Raw genomic sequence first — 23,507 nt, forward strand, 5'->3', positions numbered from 1 at the left:
ACTGTACATTATACGGTTTTGAATCATGCTGGTTTGCTGAACAAGAAAACACTATTCCCTTGTGAACTCCTGAAATTCAGCCTGACATAAACTGGGTCCATGTCAGGAAGGCAATTCTGGTTCTTCCATGGTGCAGCACTGTCTCCTGAAGCCAGACTTTGCCAGCAGTGCAGTCATGTCAACTAACATTTTACTTTATGATTTACTTTGGGTGTGTGCTTGGGGGGGTTCCATGTTTTTTAATTGTTGTTATTGAATTTTCCCCCACTGCTTTCCCCTTCCCGGTCTACCCCATCCCCTCTCCCACAGTCAATCCCTACCCTGTTGTCTATGTTCATGGATCGTTCAAGTAACGCTGTAAATGGAACAGATGGAAACAAAAAGGAACAGGATTGGACCATTCAGATTCCCCAGCATTAGAAAACCAAAACAAAAGGCTAGGCAGTGGTAAACCTATTAATAAACCCCTCACCTCGAAGAGCCCCTTATGTCGCAATGGTAATAAAACCAGCAAATGAGCAACCCCAGGACTTCTCAATATGATTTTTCAGCATTACCTGGCTCCAGCTCTCAAGAACTAACTGCAAGTAATGGTGACAGTAAACCTACTTTGAATACATCTGGCAAGGCAACTTAAAGTACGATGGACCCAAATTGCCTGGACATAAAAGTTCAACAACCCAAAATAATAACCAGTATAAAAGAGGAAGAAAGGTGTTACCTGATGATCAGGTTACTCAGTTGCCTCAACGGATTTTGAAGGGTCAAGTTAAAATGATTGACCTGTTCATATTTATCAGGGCAGCAGAGACAGAGCCAGGAACAATACATGTTGCATTGGGAAGTGACTTAACAACACTAGATTTCAATCTGAACTCTCCTGAAAATCCCTGCCCCAAATTTCAGCAGCCTGAGAATCCTCACCTTCTCAACGTCAAGACATAAGCCTTGAAACCTCCACCTGAGTATTTAATGAACATTCACTTGAGGGATAAGCTGGCTGCAATAAAAGCTGGCCAATATGGAGCAGAGCTCGGTTTCCCAGCTCCTGTGGGGCGGGATCCTGGGCAACCACGGGACAACCAGCCATGAAAACCGCCATGCCGCGCTCCTTGCTGAAGGCCGCGTGACAGACACTCACCGGACCAAGAGCAGCCAATCCCCGCGGAGGGGGCGGGTCTTCCGCTGGCTGTTCCCAAGCCCCGGAATGACGGGCAGGCTCCACCCCTTGCCCTGCGCTTTGAGGTTCTTCTGATCGCCCATTGGCTGGCAGGGCCCTGAGATCGGAGCACCGATTGGCCTGCGTCCACCAGGTTCTACCCACAAGAAACCTCGAGGTTTGTGGGGTCACACTTCCAGAGAGCGGAAACCACAGAAACTACGAGAGGAGAGGACGCTCCGCCAAGGTGGGCCGCGGGGCAGGGGATTCGGGAGACTGACGGGAAAACTGGGGACCTTGCCGAGGGAAAACCCTTAGCCCGCGACCTTCGAAGTCCAGCCTAAGAGCCTAGGTACCCTCATCCTGAGAGGCTCCCAATCCCTTCTGCCTCCAGGGGCCCCCACAGCCACTAAACCGGAGGACCCCAAATCTCCTGGGCCAGATACACAATAAACCCCCCAACACTTAGACCCCCAAACACCCTGGAAACCTCACTTCCCCTCTGCCTGCGGCATCCTCCCTGTAGCTCGCCCAGAAAGACTAAATTTCCCCAAGCTCAGAGGCCCTAAATGCCGCCGTCCTGGAAAACGCAATGTCGGGGACCCTGAAGCCCGTAAATGAGAGACCCCAAATCTCCTCAGCATTAGAGGTCCTAAGTCCTCACTCCCGTAACACTGTAGAACTGCCCTTGGCGTGAAAGGTCCCAGATCTTGTCCTGAGGGACCCCGAGCCGCGGAGTCTCCGAATTTCTGTCCCGTAGACAGTGCGTCTGCGTCAGTGGCAGATCTCCCCAGGACCCCGTTTCCGGTCTCCGCCACAGGCCAACCCAATCGTCGGGGCCGCTTACGGTGTCGCTAGGGAGCCTACGCTTCCTCTGAGATTCCACGCGGTGGCAGAAAGGGGTGGGCGGTGGCGGTGAAGGGCTAGCCCAGTACGCCCCCGCATGGGCGGGTCCGAGTGGCCATGCAGCTAACACCCCACCCATGCCCTGATCCGCCTGGGTTCCCAAGTCTTCCCTTTCTGGACGCCCTGCGAAACAGAAAATAAAAAAGGCGTTCAGCCCTCTCAGCGCCTTCTTCCACAGGTACCTCGCGGCTGGGGGACCATGAACCCCAACCGTGTGCCACAGGAGTGCCGGGAAGGAAAATCGGGGAGAAAGCAGCGGAAGCCAAAGGTGAGTGGTGGTGTCTGCAAAAAGTTTGGGCACTCCGCTGATGCTCCGCAGTTGCCTAGCTCCTGGGTTGGTCCTTCCTGCTCATGTACAGAATGAACTTGATGCAAGGAGAACCCCACGTCAAAGGGGAGAAGCCTCAGGGTAGTCTCAGGGACCACGGACTCTCTTGAGAGGGACAGGGCTGCTGACAGAGCTGCCTGAAAGCTCTGCAGTGCCTGACTCTTGAGCTGACCCTTCCTGTGCAGGTGCAGAGAACCTGGTGCAAGAGGGACCCAGCACCAAAGGGCCTCATCAGGACCTGGGAAAAGGCCCATAGTGGCCTCAGGGACCAGGGACATTACCAAGAGAGACAGGGCTCGTGACATAGCTAGCTGCCTGGGAACGCTGCCAACACTTGAACCCTGTGGTTGCCCTTTCTGTGCATGTGCAGGATGTGTGGGGTGGGGTGGGGTCACAGGGACAATAACAGGAGCAGGCATCGCAAGGCTGGTGTCATGCCAGCTGGGACAAGACACAGCAGGATCTCAAGGGCAAAGGGCACTACCAGGAGGCACAGTGCTGGTGATGGAGCTGCCCCACAGCTTTGCAAATGCCAGCTCCATAGGGCGGCACTCTCTTTGCACGGGCCAAGTACTGGTGGAAGGACTGGACCCTGCCTCTCAGGGCAGTGTCAGGGAAGTTGGAGAAGTCCCAGAGTATGCCCAGAGCCAGGAACACTACCAGGATGGACAGGGCTGGTGAGAGAGCTGCCCCAGGAGTCCACGGATGCTTGGCCTGCAGGGCAGCCCCTGTGCTCACGTGCAGAGTGTACTGGTTTCAGAACAGCTGGGAGAAGGCCCAACGTGCACTCAGGAACCAGGGACACTCTCTGCAGGGACAGGGTGGTGACAGAGATGCCCTAAAGCTTCACAAATACCCATCACACTGGGTGGCCCTCTGTGAAAATGTGCAGTGGCCCATGGGAGTTGTAGGTCCTGGTGTCACAGCTCAGTGTCAGGAAAGTGGGAGAAGGTTCTGAGTGCATACAGGGAATTTGGGAACAGCCAAGGGGACAGAGAGCTTTGTCTTCATAGAGCAGCGACCACCAGAGGCTCCCGCGTGGTCCTTGCACTGAGAGAGAAAAGATTCTCCAGGTTCTCACTTGCATTACTGAGTTACTGATGCAATCTACAATCTTCTCCAGGCTAGAGATGCTTTCAAGGACATTTCTATCTACTTCACCAGGAAAGAGTGGGCAACTATGGGAGATTTCGAGAAAAGCCACTACAGGAACATGAAAAGGAATTATGATGCACTTATCAGCCTAGGTAATGGGAGATACTGGGTGGAGGAGCCTGGTAAACATGAGAGGCTATACTAGGCTGGCTCTCACTCAGGAGGCTCTCTATCTGCCTACAGCCCCTTTTGTGTGTACAGCAGTCTGGGGGAATTTTGCTCCTTAGTGTCAACGCAGGGCTGGCACTGACAATGCAGAATTCACAGTGCCTTGTTCTAGATGCTCCCATCCCATCAGAGTGAGTCGCAGTGGCTTTTGTGGTATTTGATTCTCTTTCAAGCCTTTCACTTCAGGACAAAGATTTTGTTTTTTTTTTCTTCCAGGTCTCAGAGCCTGTCGACCAGCTTTCATGTGTTCCCGCAAGCAGGTCACCAAGCCCCAGATGGAGGACAGTGAAGATTATGATGAAGAATGGACTCTAAGGCAGCAAGGTGAGGGGCTGGAGAAAACAGAACTTCCCTGACATGGACCCAGTTTATGTAAGGCTGCATCTCAGGAGTTGACAAGGGAACAGTGTTTGCTTGTTGAACAAACAAGCAAGATGCAAAAACATTGTAATGTACAGTAGGGGGCTATTCATATATACTTTTAAAGTATGTAAAATAATTATATATATTTATACATACATTAATAAGCAGTAAATATATAAGTGAATAATAAGTAACAAAGAGACGGAGGAAGGTCTGGCAGGTGAGCAGTGCTATCAGACCTCACTGCCCAATGGCCTGCATGGAGGCACATGGAAAAAATTATTAATCATGGTGATTAAAGGACTTGGGGTTGTGGGCCAAGGGAGGGAACAGTTGATTTTTGTATCAGCCCCTGGTGTCAGCCACAGCATCATTATGTCTAGTTTCATGAGGGTGTGATAGGTGGGGTTGTTCCACTTTCCTGGGTCTGGGTTTGAAACACAGCTGAAATCAAGATGTTATCTTTCGCTTGACAGGTATTCTGTTTCTGTGGTAAACAGACCTGAGACTCTGTTCCTAGGACTGCTTTGATGCTGTTTGATGATGACCAGGATCTGATGATTAAGGAAGGCAGTGGGTGGGCAGTATGTGCAAAGGTGGAAGGATAAGAAACAAAGGTGATAAGCTTGTCATTGAGCTCTTAGCTTTCACGAGGCCAGTTGGAATGAAGAAGACAGGAAGGAGAAAGTTGTGTTAAATCAATGGAGTTTCTGCATGCTTACAAGAGTTTTGTGATATTTTTGTAATGAAACCCCAATTATTTTTAAAATAAATGTAGTAGATACCTTGTGAACTTAGTTCGAAGCCAAGATGATGCTTTGCCTAATTTTTAAAAACACTTAAAAATATTAGTTGATGTACCCTACAGAAGCACCGGCCTTAATGATAGCTCAGGAAACATTTTCCAGTCATCCTTGGATTGTCTTGGACTACTCTCTGATTCAAAATTATGTGTGCCTAATGAGCACCTCCAGACTTTGCAAACATTTACCTATCAAAACATTAATTTCTTCCCCTTTTAGTTAAGCCTTCTGGTGTGGCCTTCAGAGGGAAACAGAGTAAACTCCCAAAGGTAAGTATTTCCCTGATTCTGTTGACAACAAAATCTTTCCCATGGATACCAATCCAGGTGAGAGTAGGAAGAGGCAGAGTTTCAGAGAGATAGAACTGCTTGATTATAAAGTATGAGATCACAGGATCAGTGGCAGTGCAAAATAATCCATAGCTCCTCTAAAGAACTTACAAACTCGTTAAAACTTCATAGTTTTACAAAGTTTAAACTGTCTGATCCATATACCATTACATCATTCATCCACCTGACGATTTCCACCACACTTATTTTCTTCTATGCTGAAGTGAGAGATGCACTAAGACCCTCTGACTGAGGGAAGCTTACCGATGTATAGGCAGTCTGTACAGTAGATGGTCCCAGGTGAAGGAGGATACAGGCTCCCCAGCACCAGAGTGCCCCACTCTAAGAAAGCATCTCCCATCCCTGAGATGCTTCAGGTTTGTTGATTGTGAAACAAGTAACATCATGACTTAAGGACTTCACGCAGGTTACACACTACTCAGCAAACTCATCCACCTGGAACTGACTTCAAATGCCCATCATGTAGGAAAAAGTAACAGTATCTTTCCCTGAGCACTAATTAGGCCACTCTCATTGGGTTTGGAATCACCTGTTCAGCTTGCCTACCTTTGTATTGTGAGCCCTTTGAGAGGCTGGTCCATACCTGATTCTTCTCAGAAGTCTTAAGTCCCCTGAGAGCACCCCCCCCCAAACATTTGCTGAATGGATGATTTCACAGTTACAAATTAAACGAGTCAACGAACACTGAAAAATTACCACAGAAAAATTATTGTGAGATGTCATATGGAGAGAGCTCAGGGGAAAATTGTTAGCAGGAGCAAATCTCACATTCACACAGTGGTACATAGCTCACAGAACACTTTGGTGAACATCGTTATATTTCACAGTCACTGCAACATTAAGTATTAGCATGTTATAGATCAGGAAACTGAAGAGAACCAGCTAGTGGTACAACCTTATTCAAACAGGATTGATGGGGTCCAGCTAATCAAAGTACAAATATTCTTTCCAAGATACAAGAACTTTCACATTTTGGCATCATTTTACTTATTTTTTTGATATGTTTCTGCCAACTATTTCTTTTTTCTCTTCCCGATACCCCTCATTCTCACCATTATAGAGAAAGCTGGAAAAAAAAAAGAACCCTAAGGCATGGGTTCTAGTCTGAATTCAATATCCGTATAGGCCCCTTCTTCTCTCTCTAATATTCATACTCCTCAGGGACTCCTGGGGGTTGTTGAAGTATTAATTAAAGTCATGCACGTGGAAGTATAAGACCTAAGGAATGAAATAAGTTCCTGTGATCTTTTACTGTTACATTGAAGGCAGCGTCCAGAGCGTCCTTAAGTAATGAAGGTAGTTTGAAGGAATTGTCCAGCACAGCAAGTTGGCTGACCGAAAGTGGCTCAGGGCAGGCCAAGGAACCAGCGTCCTCTCCTGGAGAAGCAAACACCTCTGAAGAGCACTCTAGGCGAAAAATGGGTAAGTAAATAATTTGGACACTACAGGCTCTCTAAGTCCTCTAGGATGGATGATTAATATGGCCTAGACGTGAGGGACACACTCTGTATAGACCCGGATTAATGCCAGATGAAGCTGGAACTGAAGGTAGCACCAGAGTTTTGAGCAAACCTTAGAAATTCTCTGAGCTCCTGAATGCTAATGTGCAAAGGGAACATAAGGATCCATGGCTCATGTACTGTGTGAAAGCATCAAATTAAATTTAGAACAATTGACACATGCAGTTTTCATCGGTGATAACAGCACCCATACTTCCTTGACGCTGTATGCGCAGGCCTTTGCTTGCTGCCTAACACGTAATTGCCCTCAGTAAGTGTTTTATGAATGAGTAAAGGTTGGGTAGTTAAGCCAGACAATGGGAGGATCTAGAAATTAGAATTGAGTCAGCCATCTGTAGGCAGTGTGGAGTCTTAATCTCTCTGAGCCAATGGTTAACAGGAAAATACCAGAGAATGTAGAAGGACAGAGGGCATTGCGTGTTTCCTGACAAAACAAGACTAACACTTCCAGAAGCCACCAACCTCACTCACCTGCTCTTCATCTTAGGATTCAGGAGAAACGAGCATTATGCGAAGGTATATAACTTACGAGAAAGAAAGGGCCAGACGTACCGAGAGGGCAGCAGATTCCCCAACGATGACCTCTGTAAGTGATCCTCACAAAAGCATGTTATGTCTTTTTTTTTAATGTGTTGCAAATTTTTCCATTAGCATTTGTCCCCCTTGAAGTCCCCTCCCCCACAATCACCTCATGGTTCCCCATGTCTCACCAAATGCCCCCACAATAGCTGTCATCCAGCTCTCTACCCATGAGTCTGTCTCTATTGTGCTTGTTAGTTCAGTTTGTACATTTGTTCATTAGATTCCACGTATGAGTAAAATCACACAGTATTTGTCTTTCTCTGACTGGCTTGTTTCATTTAGCATAATGTTCTCCAGGTGCACCCTTGGGCTGCTTCTGTATCTTGGCATTGTCAATAACGCTGAAATGAACATATGGTTGCTGACGTTCTTTCAAATTAGTGTTTTGGGTTTCTTCGGATATATTCTCAGAAGTGGGTTCACCGGGTTAAAAGGCAGTTCCATTTTTAATGTTCCCCACAGTGGCAGCAGCAGTCTGCATTTCCACCAGCACTACATAGGGTTCCACTTCCTCCACACCCTCACCAGCACCTGTTTGTTCATTTATTGATGATAGCCATTTTGACAGGTGTGAGGTGATGGCTTGTTGTGCTTCCAACTTGCATGTTTCTTTTAATATGTCCACCGGCCATCTGGATGTCCTCCTTGGAGAAGTGTGTATTCAGGTCTTTTGCCCATTTTTAATTGGATTGTTTGTTTTTCTTTGGTGTTTTTATAAGTTTTTAGAGAATTTTGGATATTAACTCCTTATCAGCTGCATCAGCAAATGTGCTCTGCCATTTCATGGGTTGCCTTTTCATTTTGTTGATGGTTTCCCTTGCTGAGCAAAAGCTTTTTAGTTTGTTGTAGTCCCACTGGTTTATTGTCTCTTTTGTTCCTTTTGCCTGAGGAGATATACCACATACAATGCATGGTGTGTCTCGATGCAATAGTTTCACCTAGTCATTTGGTCCCTAAAGCATTCCCCTCCTCCAGTGACCTGGAATTCAGGAAGGGGGCACAATGACGTGAGTGCCAGGGTTCTGTCTGAAGCTCCTCATGTCCAGGAAGATGCAACGCACTTTTCCTAAACCTTGTTCCTCTCACTTCCAGATTGTGAGAAGTGTCGGGACGACTGCCTTAACAGCCATGATGTCCATGGGCCCCCTAAGTTTGTAAAAGACCGTGCCGTGAAAATGGGGCATCCCAACCGCTCAGCCCTCACTCTGCCCCCTGGGTTGAGAATTGGACCATCGGGCATCCCTAACGCTGGACTTGGCGTGTGGAACGAGGCTTCTGATCTGCCTATAGGTCTCTGCTTTGGCCCTTTCGAGGGCCAGGTCACAGAAAACGAAAAGGAAACCAGCACTGAATACTCCTGGAAGGTGAGAATGATTACCTCTGACCCTCTCCTCTGTCTTCCCATATACTTTCTGTGGCGTGAAGGGACCTCACCTCCTACAGATAGACATGGGTGGGGTGAATAATATGGTTAGCGCTGTGTAGTAATTGGGCTTTGCATGAACCTGGAGCTCCTGTTTAAGGATCAGAGGGTAAGTGGGAGCAAAGTGGTACAGACACAAGGAGTGGCTCCTCCATTACGGGGCCCCTGCTCTGATTGGACAGACAGACGTGGTTGTGTAGATGAGGAGTAAGAAAATATCATGTGGTCCCAAATGGAAGTTGAATCCCCATGCGAGCTGAAAGAGCTTTGTTGTCAGTAGAGTAAAATAATAATTATTCTATTACCTTCCCACCAAAAAATAAAAATAAAAGGCCTTGAACTTCTTTTCTGAAATGCAGATCTCCAAAGGGAGAGGACGCTATGAGTATGTGGATGGAGAGGACAAATCCTGCTCCAACTGGATGAGGTAAGGTCAATAGGTTTCTGGGTGCCTGAGAGGACTCTTATCCCCCACAAGCCTAGATATCTTTCTTTGTCATCCTACCACTCCCAACGGCCTCCCTCAATCCTCTGTTGCTCTTTGTTCTCCACACAGTGCTCTTTCATATCAAGAGAAGTTAGCAAAAGGAGATTAAAAAGATAACATATGTCCTCAAAATCTAAATCCCCACGCTAGACAAAGCTGGGGCCCTGGAGAAAACCCAGAAGACCCTAGATTCACCAGGGACACTGGATTACGCTTCACCTAATGAACATTAATTAAGCACTTACTATGTTCCAGTTTAGATGAATGAGTTTATTGCTTGAACAGATCACACAGCCCATGTCCTAATGGGAGACTTACTGCAGACAGACATGAAACAATTGCTTTTAGAAATATGTAACTATTGTTTTCCTAATTTTAGAGAAGTGCACCATGCCAGGATAGCCTAAACCGGTGCAGGTAACAAAGCATCCCAGCGTCAGTCCTAACTAGAACTGTGTTCTGAGGCCTGCAGAGGAAGGATCATAGCCCTCTTCTCTAAGGGTCCCTCTTTTATCAGGGGAAGGACTGTTTGAATCAATTATTATTGGTCTGTGCTATTTTACTGAGACAAAGAGACTTCCAGGTTATTATGGGAACCTTAGGGGGTCAAGTGAATTTTACTTTTAAGATAAGCTTGGGGAGATTGGAGAAAGGCCTCTCGCGCGAAGATAGACTTGGGCTTGAGTATCGACTGACATGAGCTAATCTAGAAGCAGAGTCTAGATCAAGCACCAGGTTCTGTGGTGTGAAACAGAACTTGACTTAGTGTTTAGAGAAGCTAGAGGGCACTGGGTTCTGTGGCCAGTCGGGGTGGAGCCTAAGTCTGGAACTGGGCTTTGGAAAATGGTATTAGGCAGGATGAGCTCTGTAAGCAGGACTTGAAGATAGGCATTCACACGGCATAGTGACAGAGGCTCAGACACTGAACAGAGGGCTCCCTGGGAGCCCTGGGGGGAGTGGATGACATCAGGGTCTGAGGCCTTAAGCATCAGTGAGAAGCTGGGTGTGGATGTGACAGGTAGTGGACACTCATCGCTGTAGTTTCCTTTCCCTTCCTCTGCCTGAATCCTAGGTATGTGAACTGTGCCCGGCATGATGAAGAACAGAACCTGGTGGCCTTTCAATATCACAGGCAGATTTTCTACCAAACCTGCCAGGTTGTCAAGCCGGGCTGTGAACTGCTGATCTGGTATGGGAAGGAGTATGCCCAGCAGCTGGGCATCAAGCGTAGTGGCAAGCGGAAGAGCGAGCTCCCGGCCAGAAGAGGTGGGCACCATTGTTGTTCTTTAAAATGGAAAAAAAAGAGAGATCTCCTTAGAAATTATCTTGGTCCAACCGTTAGGTAGAGTAAAATTAATATTAATATCAGTAAAGTGTCAAATCAGATGCTTCAGAAATCAAGGATTCATTTCATATACCTTTCACCCTTAGGAAGAATATTTATATTTTTGTTCTTGTGCTAATTTTTAAGATGCTTCATGCACGAAATATGCAAAAGCATATAGCATTGAAGGGCTTAGAGGCCCTCACTAAAAATTGTTACAAGCACTAACCAGCTTCCTCACAAAAGCAATTTTTTCATTTAATTTTTAATTGCATTTTCCATTACCATTCATTTTCGTGCTTTTATTTATTTTTTATTTAATCTGTGTTGTATTTTTTTTCCATTACTCATTAGACTCCCTTATCTCTCTCTCCCCCAAGCAATCACCACACTTGTCTATATCCATGAGCAGCCTTGCTCTAAGGAAGCCCCTGGAGACCAATGTGGGAGCAACCAATGGGTGTATTGAGGGCCAGAGGGGAAGGGCTTCACACTCTCGGACCAACTCGAGAGTCCGTGGAGCAAGGGGAATGAGGGGATGGAAACTCGTAGTCCCCCATGCGGGCCCGAAGGAGTCACACCAACGTCCTTTGCAGGCTCGTTTTCCAAGCCCACAAGTCGCTGTAGTCGTGGACCCAGATAGCATGTTTCAAAGCAAGCTGCTTTTCAAAGCTGCAGTAGCCATGGTGCACGTTTCATAGCTAGCAAGCTGCACTGGCACATTTCTGCCAGTGTTTTCTTAAGCAGGTTCCTGTCGTATCCTGCTGCCCTCACCAGATTAACTTTCCACCCTGGATGCCTCTTGATCCTGACATTTCCAGCCTCTTGTTTGTAATAAAAGGATGAGGCTGAGACTCAGGTTTGTGGATTGTGTGGAAGTTGAGGGAAAGGGGCGCCTTGGTCGTTCTAGCTACTTCCTGCTGACGGGGGAGCGGTCATTGTATGAGGAGATTGTGGGGCTTTGACTCGCGTTCAAGAGGCGCAGGTCTCAGCCTGGTGGATGGGCTGGTAGCGGTGATCTCTCAGTATCGTGAACAAATGGGTTGCCTGTGCCGTAGCTGCATTGACAGTCCTATGAATGAAACTGATCAGGTGTATGAGAACACGGGCCTAGGATTAAGCCCAGAATTCAGAAAAGGAAGGGGGTGATCAAGGGAATAAGAATAGCCCCAAAAGGGAAAGAGAAATAGAATAAAAAGTTTCCAAACCAGGTGTTGTGAGCTTGGTTTTTGGCCCACTGAATAAGGTCTATGTTTTCCTTAAGGGATCTGTAGATTCTCTTCTACCTGACGTGTTGTGTTGACATAGAAGCAATGTGTCTCAATCAGCATGACACGTGTTATCCCTGCTTCAGTGGTGAGAACATTGAGAGCCCTTCTATTCTGTAGCACTACATCAGCCAGACTGCTGAGGGCTTGTTGCTGGTGATGGATAGCATTGGCCATGGTGTTCCACGTCTGCTGGAGAGTGATGAAGATGTTTAAAAACCACTCTCTCCAGCAAGGGGATGCCAGTGAGCCAAAAAAGAGCATGCTGTATAGAGTGTCCTGTTCCGGGCCACTCCAGGGCAGGGTTGTCATGAGCATGATACCCCCATTCAGTGGTGCCAAGAGCCGTGCTAGCAAATTGTCTGGTTTGATGGGATCTAGAGTAGAGGGATGTTCCTCAAAAGGAACCCGAATTTGGAATGGCCTATGACGAGGCCATCTCATTGGATTTTAGGATCGTGGCTTCTGGCATTAGGGTTACTATGGTGCAAAGACCTGTCCAGTAGCAAGGAAGAATTAGATATACTTTGTTTCCACACAGAAAATAGTAGCCACTACCTTGTAATGAAGGACAAAGCTGATGGGTAGACAGGGGTCATAGTGTCCTATAGCATTGCTACCTGGCCAAAGGGGGATGAGTAACTCTTGCCAGGGTTTGGGTTCAGTCTGCATGGGAGATTAAGGACCAAAAAAAAAGTGAGGATATTATAGGGCTCGAGGTCAGGAGAAAGGGTTATACCGGAGCACTCACCAATGCTCACTTTGGGCCTCTGGACTGTAAAAAAGGGCTTCTAGTGCATCATGCTTTGACCTTCCCCCATGCACAGATGTTCCAGCACATGAAAAGTTATGACAGGAGTGCTTTGAGTTCATTAAGACCCAGTGCAGGGGTGGGGGGAATGCTGCAAGAAGAGAGTACTCCTGCTAAGGGTAATATGATTGAGAGTTCCAAGTTGCAAGGCAGGGTATGGCAGTTGTTCCTTAGGGTGGAGGAATCCAAAACAGAGCAGCGGGTCCATATAGATGAGTCACTGTTCCAACCGGCTCTGGCTGTCCTGTAGCTGGCTTTACTAGTTCAGGGGTGATATCTCTCCTGGTAAGGGTCCATGGAGTTACCTGATTTTTTAGGAGGGTGGAAAGGCTCAGGGGAAAGGCTAGAAGCCTCATAGAGGCATCCCATGAGAAGCATGGGCAAATCCAACATTTGGTTTGGTGGGTCACCACAGCAATCTATTGTATAGCAGGTGTTAATGCCGTGAGGCCCAAACGGTGTCCAGGGTTAGAGTGACTAGGGTACTGAGGAGGGCCATGATGAGAGGAATCAGTGACATAAACAGAAGGTTAGGCAGTGGTATTAAAGGTACTTGTGAGATTGAGTATTAAAGACGAGTCCCATGAGATACCCCACAGAACATATAGAGTGGTGCAAATTCAGAGTATGACTTCAAGTGTGGTTGGCTGTGTCATGCCATTCGGAGATGGCCAGACGAAGCAGGCCCGTTGGCATGCACTGGTCGGCTGTGGGCAGCCAAGGTGGTGGGGACTGGTGGGTGTCAGCTTTGGCTGTGGGTGGTGAAAGTGCTAGTGAGTGGTGGGTATCTGCTTTGGGGAGGCTGGGGCCATGAAGAAGTGCCTCTCTGAGATGAGAGAAGTGTACTCAGGCTGCCTGACCCATGAGTTTGGCTGCCGTGGGTGCTGTGAGTGAAATCAGGTAGGGACCGTTCCCAGTGGGGCGTGAGCGGCTTGTGAGTGAGCTGCCCCGTCCCCAGGGTTCACTGATCCCAGCAAATTCCCTTCATGAGGTTTAGGCAAAGCATGGGCGGCCTGTTCCCGTGGAGCATGCTGTGTAGCTGTGAGGGCAGGGATTGAGGGCGATGGGATTTTTAGGTAAGTTTCCCAGGATATAAGGTCTGCCATATATGAGTTCAAAAGGACCAAGGCAGTGGGGCTCACAAGGGGTGGCATGAATGTGGAGGAGAGCCACAGGCAAACGGGGCCAGGGTTTCCAGACCTGTCAAGTAAGCCGAGTTAAATGACTTTTGGGAAGCCCATTCATATGTTCCACCTTCCCAGAGGACTCAGGTCTATCAGGAATGTGCAGTTTCCAAGCAATGCCCAGGGAGGCGCTGACCTGCGGGATGATTTTAGAAACAAAGGCTGGGCCCTTGTCAGGTTGTAGGGACTGGTGCAGTCCAGATCTTGGAACAACTTCTGTTAGAATGATGCAGACAATCTCATGCGCCCCCTTTTGATGTCGCGGGGAAAGCCTCCACTCAGCCACAAAGGGCATGTACTGATACTAGCAGGCACTTGACCCTCTTGACCAGTGGCATGTGGGTGAAGTCAATTTGCCGGTCTTGTCCTGGAATTTGTCCCCTGGCTTGATGGGTGGGGAATGATGGAGGTCTGACATGCCCTTGAGTCATCTCTTTTTGGCAGACTGAGCACTGGCGAGTGATCTCGGCGAGAGCGCCAAAGAGTTGGGTGTTATGCTGAGTGGCTGCTAACAGATTAGTGAGAGCCGTGGACCCTAAGTGGGTCTGATGGTGTAAAACATGTAGGATGTTCTTCTCCATGGCCCTGTGACAAGATGACACGGCCACTGAGGGTAAACCATCCGTTGCAAAGGATGGCTCCTAGCTGGGCCTAGTCCTGAAGTTCCTGTTCGTGGTTTGTATATGTAGGTGGCGTGTCTGGCAATAAAAAAAAAAAAAAAACACAGCTTTTCAATTGCTTGTTGGCCCTGTGATGGGACTTCATACTCGGCCTTGATATTGCCTTGGGTTTTGTGAAAGTTGTCATGCTGATGTCCCTGGCAATGGACAATAGTGGCTTTCTTTGTCAGTTGAGCTGCTTGCGACAGTTTCAGGATAAGTTCCTTGTTGACCATTGAGGACTGCTTAGCTGTGAGATATCCTTGTTCCCTCCAGATTGGAGCATGGGCATGCTGGATATGGGAAGCATATTTGGAATCTGTAAATGTTGACCTCCATACCTGTAACCCTATGAAGGGTGTGGGTAAGGTCAACAAGCCCAGCTTGTTGTGAAGTGATCCTAGGGGGTAAAGGCCCCAATTCTATTAACTCACCAAGAGTTACAATGTCGTATCCTGCCCCGTGGCCCAGAGCTTTTAGGGAACTGCCATCGATGTACCAGGTGGGTAGAGGCCCAGATAAGGGGAGGTCTTAGAGGTTGGGGAAAGGATTGAGAAAAGAGTCTATGACGTCTGTGCTCTAAGGAAGGAAGTGGCTGATGGGGAGGTCTGTGCCAGTTGGAGGAACTTGACTGGGTTGGTACAGCTGCCATGTTCTTTTATTTTTTATTTTTTTTATTTTTATTTTTATTTTGGTTTTTCAATTACAGTTGTCCCCTTTTCCCCTAATTTCTCTCCCCCACCCATCCCACCCCCTCTCCCACAATCATATCCCTCCCCGTTGTCCGTGTCCATGAGTCATTTATACAGGTTCCTTGACTAGACCCTTCCCTTACTTATCCCCCTTCTCTCCCTCCCCCCTCCCCCCTATTGACTGCTATTCTGCTCTTTGTTCTATTTAGTTCCTTTGTCTGTGTTGTTCTTTAGTTTCCTGTATTAGGTGATATCATATGGTATTTTTCTTTCTTTGCCTGGCTTATTTCACTAAGCAGAATTCTCTCTAGTTCCATCCATGTTGTCGCAAATGGCAGGAGTTCCTTCTTTCTTTCTGCTGCATAGTATTCCATTGTGTAAATGTACCACAGTGTTTTGATCCGCTCATCTACAGATGGGCATTTAGGCTGTTTCCAGCACTTGGCTATTGTAAACAGGGCTGCTATGAACATAGGGGTGCATAGGTTCTTTTGAATTGGTGTTTCAAGATTCTTCGGGTATAATCCTAGTAGTGGAGTCGCTGGTTCAAAAGGCAGTTCCATTTTTAGTTTTTTGAGGTAATTCCATACTGTTTCCCACAGTGGCTGCACCAGTCTGCATTCCCGCCAACAGTGCAGTAGGGTTTCCGTTTCTCCACATCCTCGCCAGCACTTGTTGTTTGTCGATTTGTTGATGATGGCCATTCTGACTGGTGTAAAATGGTATCTCATTGTGGTTTTTATTTGCATCTCCCTGATGGCTAATGATGTTGAGCATTTTTTCATGTTTCTATGGACCTTCTGTATGTCCTCTTCGGAGAAGTGTTTGTTCAGGTCCTTTGCCCATTTTTTAATTGGGTTGTTTGTTTTCTTGATGTTGAGTCGTATCAGCTCTTTATATTTTGGAAATCAGTCCCCTGTCTGTGATGTCATTGGCAAATATGTTTTCCCATATCGTTGGTTTCCTTTTCATCTTGCTGATGTTTTCTTTTGCTGAGCAGAAACTCTTCAGTTTGATGTAATCCCATTTATTTATTTTTTCCTTTATTTCTCTTGCTTTAGGAGATGTATCCGTGAAGAGATTGTTACGTGAGATATCTGATATTTTCTTGCCTATGTTTTCCTCTAGGACTTTTATGGTGTCACGGCTTACATTTAAGTCTTTGATCCATCTTGAGTTTATTCCCGTGTGTGGTGTAAGTTGGTGATCTAGTTTCATTTTTTTGCAGGTCCCTATCCAGTTCTCCCAGCACCATTTGTTAAAGAGGCTCTTCTCACTCCATTTTATGTTCCTTCCTCCTTTATCAAAGATTAGTTGACCATAGAGGCCTGGGTTTATTTCTGGACTCTCTATTCTGTTCCACTGATCTGTATGTCTGTTCTTATGCCAGTACCATACTGTTTTGATTATAGTGGCTTTGTAGTATTGTTTGATATCTGGTGTTGTGATTCCTCCTGCTGTGTTCTTCTGTCTCAAATTGCTTTTGCTATTCAGGGTCTTTTTTGGTTCCATATGAATTTATGGAGTATTTGTTCTAGGTCTGTGAAATATGTCATTGGTATTTTAATAGGGATTGCATTGAATCTGTAGATTGCTTTGGGTAGTATGGCCATTTTGATGATGTTGATTCTTCCCATCCAAGAACATGGTATTTGCTTCCATTTATTTGTTTCTTCCTTAATTTCTTTCTTCAATGTTATGTAATTTTCAGAGTACAGGTCTTTTATCTCTTTGGTTAAGTTTACTCCTAGGTACTTTATTTTTCTTGTTGCTATAGTAAATGGTATTTTCTTTTTTGCCTCTGTCTCTGAAGTTTTATTGTTGGTGTACAGAAATGCCTTAGATTTCTGTATATTTATTTTGTACCCTGCGATTTTGGCAAATTCACTTATTATATCAAGTAGTCTTTTAGTGGAGTTTATAGGATTTTCTAGGTATACTATCATGTCATCTGCATATAATGAAAGTTTTACTTCCTCTTTCCCAATTTGGATGCCTTTTATTTCTTTTTCTTGTCTGATTGCTGTGGCTAGGACTTCCAACACTACGTTGAAAAGGAGTGGAGAGAGTGGACAACCTTGTCTAGTTCCTGAGTTCAGGGGGAATGCTTTCAGTTTTTGTCCATTGAGTATGATGTTGGCCTCAGGCTTCTCATATATAGCCTTAATTATGTTAAGATATGCTCCCTTTATTCCCATTTTGCTGAGTGTTTTCATCATAAATGGGTGTTGTACTTTATCAAATGCTTTTTCTGCATCTATTGATATGATCATGTGATTTTTGTCTTTCATTCTGTTTAGGTGATGTATTATATTTATTGATTTGCGAATATTAAACCATCCTTGCATCCCTGGAATGAAGCCCACTTGATCATGATGTATGATCTTTTTGATGTATTGCTGGATCCTGTTTGCCAATATTTTATTGAGGATTTTAGCATCGATGTTCATCAGTGATATTGGCCTGTAGTTTTCTTTCTTCGTTGTGTCTTGACCTGGTTTGGGGATTAGGATAATACTGGCTTCATAGAAAGAGTTTGGGATTTTCCCCTCTTCTTGGATTTTTTGGAACAGTTTGAGGAGGATAGGAGTTAGTTCTTCCCTGAATGTTTTGTAGAATTCGCCTGTGAAGCCATCCGGTCCAGGGCTTTTGTGTGCGGGGAGATTTTGGATTACTGTTTCAATTTCCTTTTTTGTTATTGGTTTGTTGATACTTTCCACTTCTTCTTGATTCAGTTTTGGAAGGTTGTATGTTTCTAGAAATTTGCCCATTTCTTCTAGATTGTCAAATTTCTTGTCATACAGTTGTCTGAAGTAATTTCTAACTATCATTTGTATTTCTGAGGTATCAGTCGTGATTTCTCCTCTTTAATTTCTGATTTTGTTTATTTGTGTCTTCTCTCTTTTTTTCTTGATTAGACTGGCTAGAGGCTTGTCGATTTTGTTTATTTTTTCGAAGAACCAGCTCCTAGTTTTGTTGATCTTTTGGATTGTTTGTTTAGTCTCTATGTCATTTAGTTCTGCTCTGATCTTGATGATTTCATTCCTTCTTCTTGCCCTAGGCTTTGTTTGTTGTTGTTGTTCTAGTTCTTGTAGCATTGTGGTTAGGTTTTTTATTTGAGATTCTTCTAGCCTTTTCAGATATGCCTGTATTGCTATGAACTTCCCTCTCAGGACTGCTTTTGCTGTGTCCCACAGGTTTTGGGTTGTTGTGTGCTCATTATCATTAGTTTCTAGAAATTTCTTGATTTCTTCTTTGATGTCATTGTTAACCCATTCATTATTTAATAGCATGTTATTCAATCTCCATGAGTTTGGGTGTCTTTGATTTTTTTCCCTGAGGTTGATTTCTAGTTTCAAGGCATTGTGATCTGAAAAGATGCTTGATATGATTTTGATTTTCTTGAATTTGTTGAGGCTTGTTTTGTGACCTATCATGTGGTCTATCTTTGAAAATGTCCCATGTGCACTTGAAAAGAATGTATATTTTGCTTCTTTGGGGTGAAGAGTTCTATATATATCAGTTAGATCCATGTGGTTTAGTGTGTTATTCAATGCCTGTATATCTTTGGTGTTTCTTTGCTTTGATGATCTGTCTATTGTTGATAATGGAGTGTTGAAGTCCCCTACTAAGAGTGTGTTGTTGTTAATATCCTTCTTGTGGTCTTCTAGTATTTGCTTTATGTATTTGGGTGCTCCTATGTTGGGTGCATATATGTTTATCAAAGTCATATCTTCTTGATGGATTGTTCCTTTAAGTATTATGAAATGTCCTTCTTTGTCTCTTTTTATTGTCCTTGCTTTGAAATCCGTTTTGTCTGATATGAGGACTGCTACCCCGGCTTTTTTTTCCAGTCCGTTTGCTTGGAATATTTTTTTATATCCCTTTACTTTCAGTCTGTGTAAATCTTTTGTTTTCAGGTGTGTTTCTTGTAGACAGCAAATATGTGGGTCCTGTTTTCTTATCTATTCCGTTACCCTATGTCTTTTAATGGGAGCATTTAATCCATTTACATTTAAGGTTATTATTGACGTGTATTTATTCATTGCCCTTTGTACCTCTGTTCCTGTCCTCTCTTGTTCTTTTCTTCTTTTTTCTTAGAACACTCCCTTTAGCATCTCTCGCAATGCTGGTTTAGTGGAGATGTATTCTTTCAGTCTTCCTTTGTCTGAGAAACTCCTTATTTCACCTTCTATTTTGAATGAGAGCCTTGCTGGGTAGAGTATTCTTGGTTGTAGGCCTTTGTTTTTCATTGCTTGAAATATTTTTGACCATTCCCTTCTAGCTTGTTATGTTTCTGTTGAGAAATCAGTTGATAGCCTTATCGGAGCTCCCTTGTATGTTATTTGCTGTTTTTCTCTTGCTGCTTTTAGGATTCTCTCTTTGTCTTGGTATGTTGCCATTTTAACTATGATGTGCCTTGGAGTGGATTTTGGGGGTTCCTCTTCATTGGAACTCTCTGGGCTTCCTGAACTTGTATAACTTTTTCTCTCATCAGGTTCGGAAAATTTTCTGTCACTATTTCTCCTATCAGATTTTCTATTCCATGGTCCTTTTCTTCTCCCTCTCTAATTCCTATGATCCTGATATTATTTCTTATCATGCTATCCTGTAATTCCCTTATATCTTGTTCATATTTTTTCAATCTTTTTTCATTTTGCTGTATTGTCTGGGAGTTTTTCTCTACATTGTCTTCTAACTCACTAATCCGATCCTCTGCTTCGTTTAGTCTGCTTTTGACTGATTCTACTGAGTTTTTCAGTTCAGAGATTGTATTCTTAAGTTCTTCCTGGTTCTTGTTAACAGTTTCTATGTCTTTTTTTATGCTGGTGTAGTTCTCTGCAAGTTCCCTGTAATTTTCTTGGAGTTGCTGGTAACTTTCTTGAAGGTTGTCATAGTTGATTTTAAGGATGTCGAGTATATTGAGCTTCTTTACCACCATTGTTTTGAATTCCATGTCTGACATTTGGGCTATGTCTATTTCATCTATCTCTCTTTCTGAGGATTCCTCTTTTCCTTTCATTGAGGGGTTATTTTCGCGTCTTAACCATGTTGGATTCTTTTTGTTTGTTTTTATTTCTTTGTTTTTTGGGGGGGGCGGTAGTCTGCTTTGACTTCCCTCCTTTGTGGTGTGAGATTCTTTATCGGAGATCTGGGGGTTTCAGTGGTGCAGTCTCTTTGATATCCTGAGCCTGATGTTCTTGAGTTACCCTTTATGTCGTTTGTTTATGCTGTTTGGTTATATTTCAGATGTTCTTTGATAGGATCTTCCTTCTGGCTAGTTGGTTGAGAGTCACTCTATCTGCTTTGTCTTGAGTTCTTTTGTGGATATGCTGTTAAAAACATAAACACACAGCCCAGGCAGGAGACCCACACCCTCAGCAGGTATCCCCCACTCTATCCTGCTATCGTCAGCCAACGAGCCCGTATTAATATAAATGTAAAGAGATTAGAGCTTTTATACTATAAGAAGAATAGATAAGAGTTGTTTGGGGGGAGGAAAAATATTATTTTTGATAGAGGGGGTGATAGATTAATAATAGTTGAGACTGTGCAAGCCAGGAGGTAATATTTACATTGTATGTTAATAAAAATAGAAGAAAAGGATAGAAAAATGCATAATATAGTAAGAAAGTGGGGTTGTATTGTATTGGGTTTATATAGTAATTATATTCTATTATTTAGAGTGATAGGGGGGCTAAACTAGACACACAAACGAATAAACAACGGTTAAAGGGAAAGGATGAGAAAGAGAGGTTATATGCAACACGTTAGAGATAAAGTTTGTTATTCTTTTTGGAAGGGGAGAAAAAAGAAAAAAAAAAAAACACCCCCCCCAAAAAATCCCAAGAAAATAGAAGAAAGAAAAGAAGAGAGAAAGAAAAGAAAGAATAGAGGAGAGAAAAAATAACTACAAAAGAACCCCCCAAAAAACCCAAAAGGGAAGAAAGAAAGGAACAAAGAAAGATATAAAAGAAAGAATAAAGAGGAAAGAAAGAAAGAAGAGAGAAAAAAAATTGAGAAAAAAAAGAAAAAAAAATTATACCCCCCCCCAAAAAAGCCCAAGAAAAGAATATAGAAAGAAATAAAGAAAAGAAAGAATTAAGGAGAAAGAAAAAGGGAGAAATAAAATTGGGAAAAAAAAAAAAGCGATGTTTTTACTCCATTTTAGCCTTGGTGTGTTGCCTTCTTTTTCTGCGTCCGCTGCTGGTCTAGTGTGGCAGGTCAGAGGTTCTTGTTTCTTGCAGCACTGGTGTGCACCCCGCGGTTGCCACAATGGCGCGTGCCCGCGGTTGCCGGCACGGCGCACTTCCTTGCTGCCCCGCTGGAGCCAGTTGAGGTGCCCTTGCGGGCGAGCCCCTGAGCGCTCGGGCGGCCCGAGAGTTTGCCCCGCGGTTAGAGCCTATTGTTGCCGGTCCGTGGTGGTTCAGCGTTTGCGCCGAGGTGACCTGCGCATGTCCCTGCACTCGCGGGCGGCAGGGAGAGCTTGCCCCAGGATTTGCGCCTATTGTTGCTGGGCCGCAGTGGTTCCGCGTTCGCGCCCAGGTGACCTGCGCGTGTCCCTGCCCACGTGTGCGGCCCGAGAGCTTGCCCGGGATTGTCGCCTATTGTTGCCGGGCTGCGGTGGTTCCGTGGTGTCCCTGCGCGTGTCCCTGCACTCGCGGGCGGCCCGAGAGCTTGCCCCGGGATTGGCGTCTATTGTCCCCGGGCTGAGGTGTTTTCACGCTCGCGCGCCGCCCGTGCCCTTAGTCCCGCTGAGCCGAGCTCCAGGAGTTGGTCTCTCGCCTCTTAGGGCAGGGCCGCGGACACTTGTGTTCAGTGGAAGTGAGCGCCTGTGAGTCCCGCCCGCTGTTCCCCTGCTGCAGCCACCCTCCTTCCCTCACCCGTCTGGGCCGCACGAACAGAGCCTGCGCTAGTGGTCTGCTTTCCGGCCTGGGGCCCTGCGCCCACGGGAGCTGTCTAGGGGTATCTGCGCACGGTCCTCTGCCTGTTCAGTGGGCCCTCCCTGTGCCCGTTGGGGCACTGATCTTATGTCCGTTGGGGAGTGTCCGAGGGATGCCTGGACTCACGGCCCTGCGCACCTGGGCCAGTGAGTGAGAGCACTTCCCTATGTGCGCCCCCGCGACCCAAGGGTAGAGTTGGGGAGCGGATGAGCGCGCCTCTGCACCTAGGCTCCTCAAGAATGGCCTACCACCCCCAAACTTTCCTCCCCTCTCCACCGTCCACTAGAGAAAAATATAAAGGAGAATTATGTTCTCACTTGCCCGGCAGCACGCTGTCTCCTGTCCTTCAGCGCCAATGCCACTTGGTCGAGTCCAGTCTGCCAGCGGGCAGAGATCCGCTCTCCTCCCGACTCCTCTCCTGGGCAGCCTGTGTTTGCCAAAAATCCTTTGTGTGCTTCCCGCCACAGCTCGGGCAGCCGCCCCAGTCAGGAATCCCGTTTCGTCCCCTTTTTCTCCACTATCCTCACTAAACAGGTTGTTCCCAGATGGATTTTCTCTAATCCAGCAGTGCCTTGGCTCGACTCCTGCCAGTGTCCAGCTGCTCACTGAGATGTTCTGTCTGCAATTAGTCCAAACTACAGACGGGTCTCGGGAGCCTGCTGCAGCCTCTCCTCACTCCTCTGCCATCTTACCGAGCTGCCATGTTCTAAATGAATGTTGGGGTTCCCTAGGAAGGTGGCGTGTATAAATTCAATGCGGGAATGCGAAGCCGCCACTATCGCTTGGTGCGTGAGAAGGTTCTTGAGAGAGTGAGAGCCTACAACATGGGTCACTGCAAAGGGGACTACTTTAAGGGCATCCTGAACCATCAAGGCTGCTGCTGGAAGGGCCCTTAGGCAGGTTGGCCACCCAAGGGAGGAGGAGTCGAGCAGTTGGGAGAGAGAAGCGATGGCCCGTATTTGGGTTCCTGTGCACTGGGTGAGGATACCCAGGGCAAATCCATGATTGGAATCAACATAAAGATGGAGCAGCTTCTCAGGATGTGGGAGGGTTAATGCTAGTGCCGAGATGAGGGCTTGCTGTAATTTGTTAAAAGAAGCCATAGGTTAGAGGAAGGATGTAGGGGGTCCATAGGATTACCTGTTGTTGCTTGATAGAGGGGCGTGGCTATAGCCCCGAAGGCAGGGACCCAAGTCTGGAAAACATTGGCCAGACGTAGGAAGGAGAGAAGGTCCGCCTTGCTAGGTGGGAACTGGAGGGTCTCTATGAGCTTCCTTGTTTTGGCTTGTTGTTGGGCAAATTGCCCCTTACAGAAAGAGACATGGTATCCCTTTCCAGCTAAAAAGTTGAGAAGGAGGGCCATGTGCAAATTAGAGTCCTT

The 23,507-nt window shown here is 45.8% G+C and overlaps 1 protein-coding gene across 1 annotated transcript; it reads left to right on the forward strand.

The window, feature by feature from the left end:
* Positions 1–2,264: 2,264 nt before the first annotated feature.
* On the forward strand, positions 2,265–23,345 carry LOC149990261 (histone-lysine N-methyltransferase PRDM7-like). The gene is made up of 10 exons (XM_090265498.1): positions 2,265–2,340; positions 3,524–3,640; positions 3,933–4,040; positions 5,102–5,151; positions 6,498–6,654; positions 7,240–7,338; positions 8,427–8,698; positions 9,117–9,184; positions 10,317–10,474; positions 23,308–23,345. Exons 1-10 carry the CDS (start codon positions 2,265–2,267, stop codon positions 23,343–23,345), a joined length of 1,143 nt encoding a protein of 380 aa, XP_090121624.1.
* Positions 23,346–23,507: the final 162 nt, after the last annotated feature.

This window comes from Furipterus horrens, unplaced genomic scaffold (assembly GCF_987537825.1).
Source record: "Furipterus horrens unplaced genomic scaffold, mFurHor1.1.pri manual_scaffold_19, whole genome shotgun sequence".
Classification (NCBI taxonomy): domain Eukaryota; kingdom Metazoa; phylum Chordata; class Mammalia; order Chiroptera; family Furipteridae; genus Furipterus; species Furipterus horrens.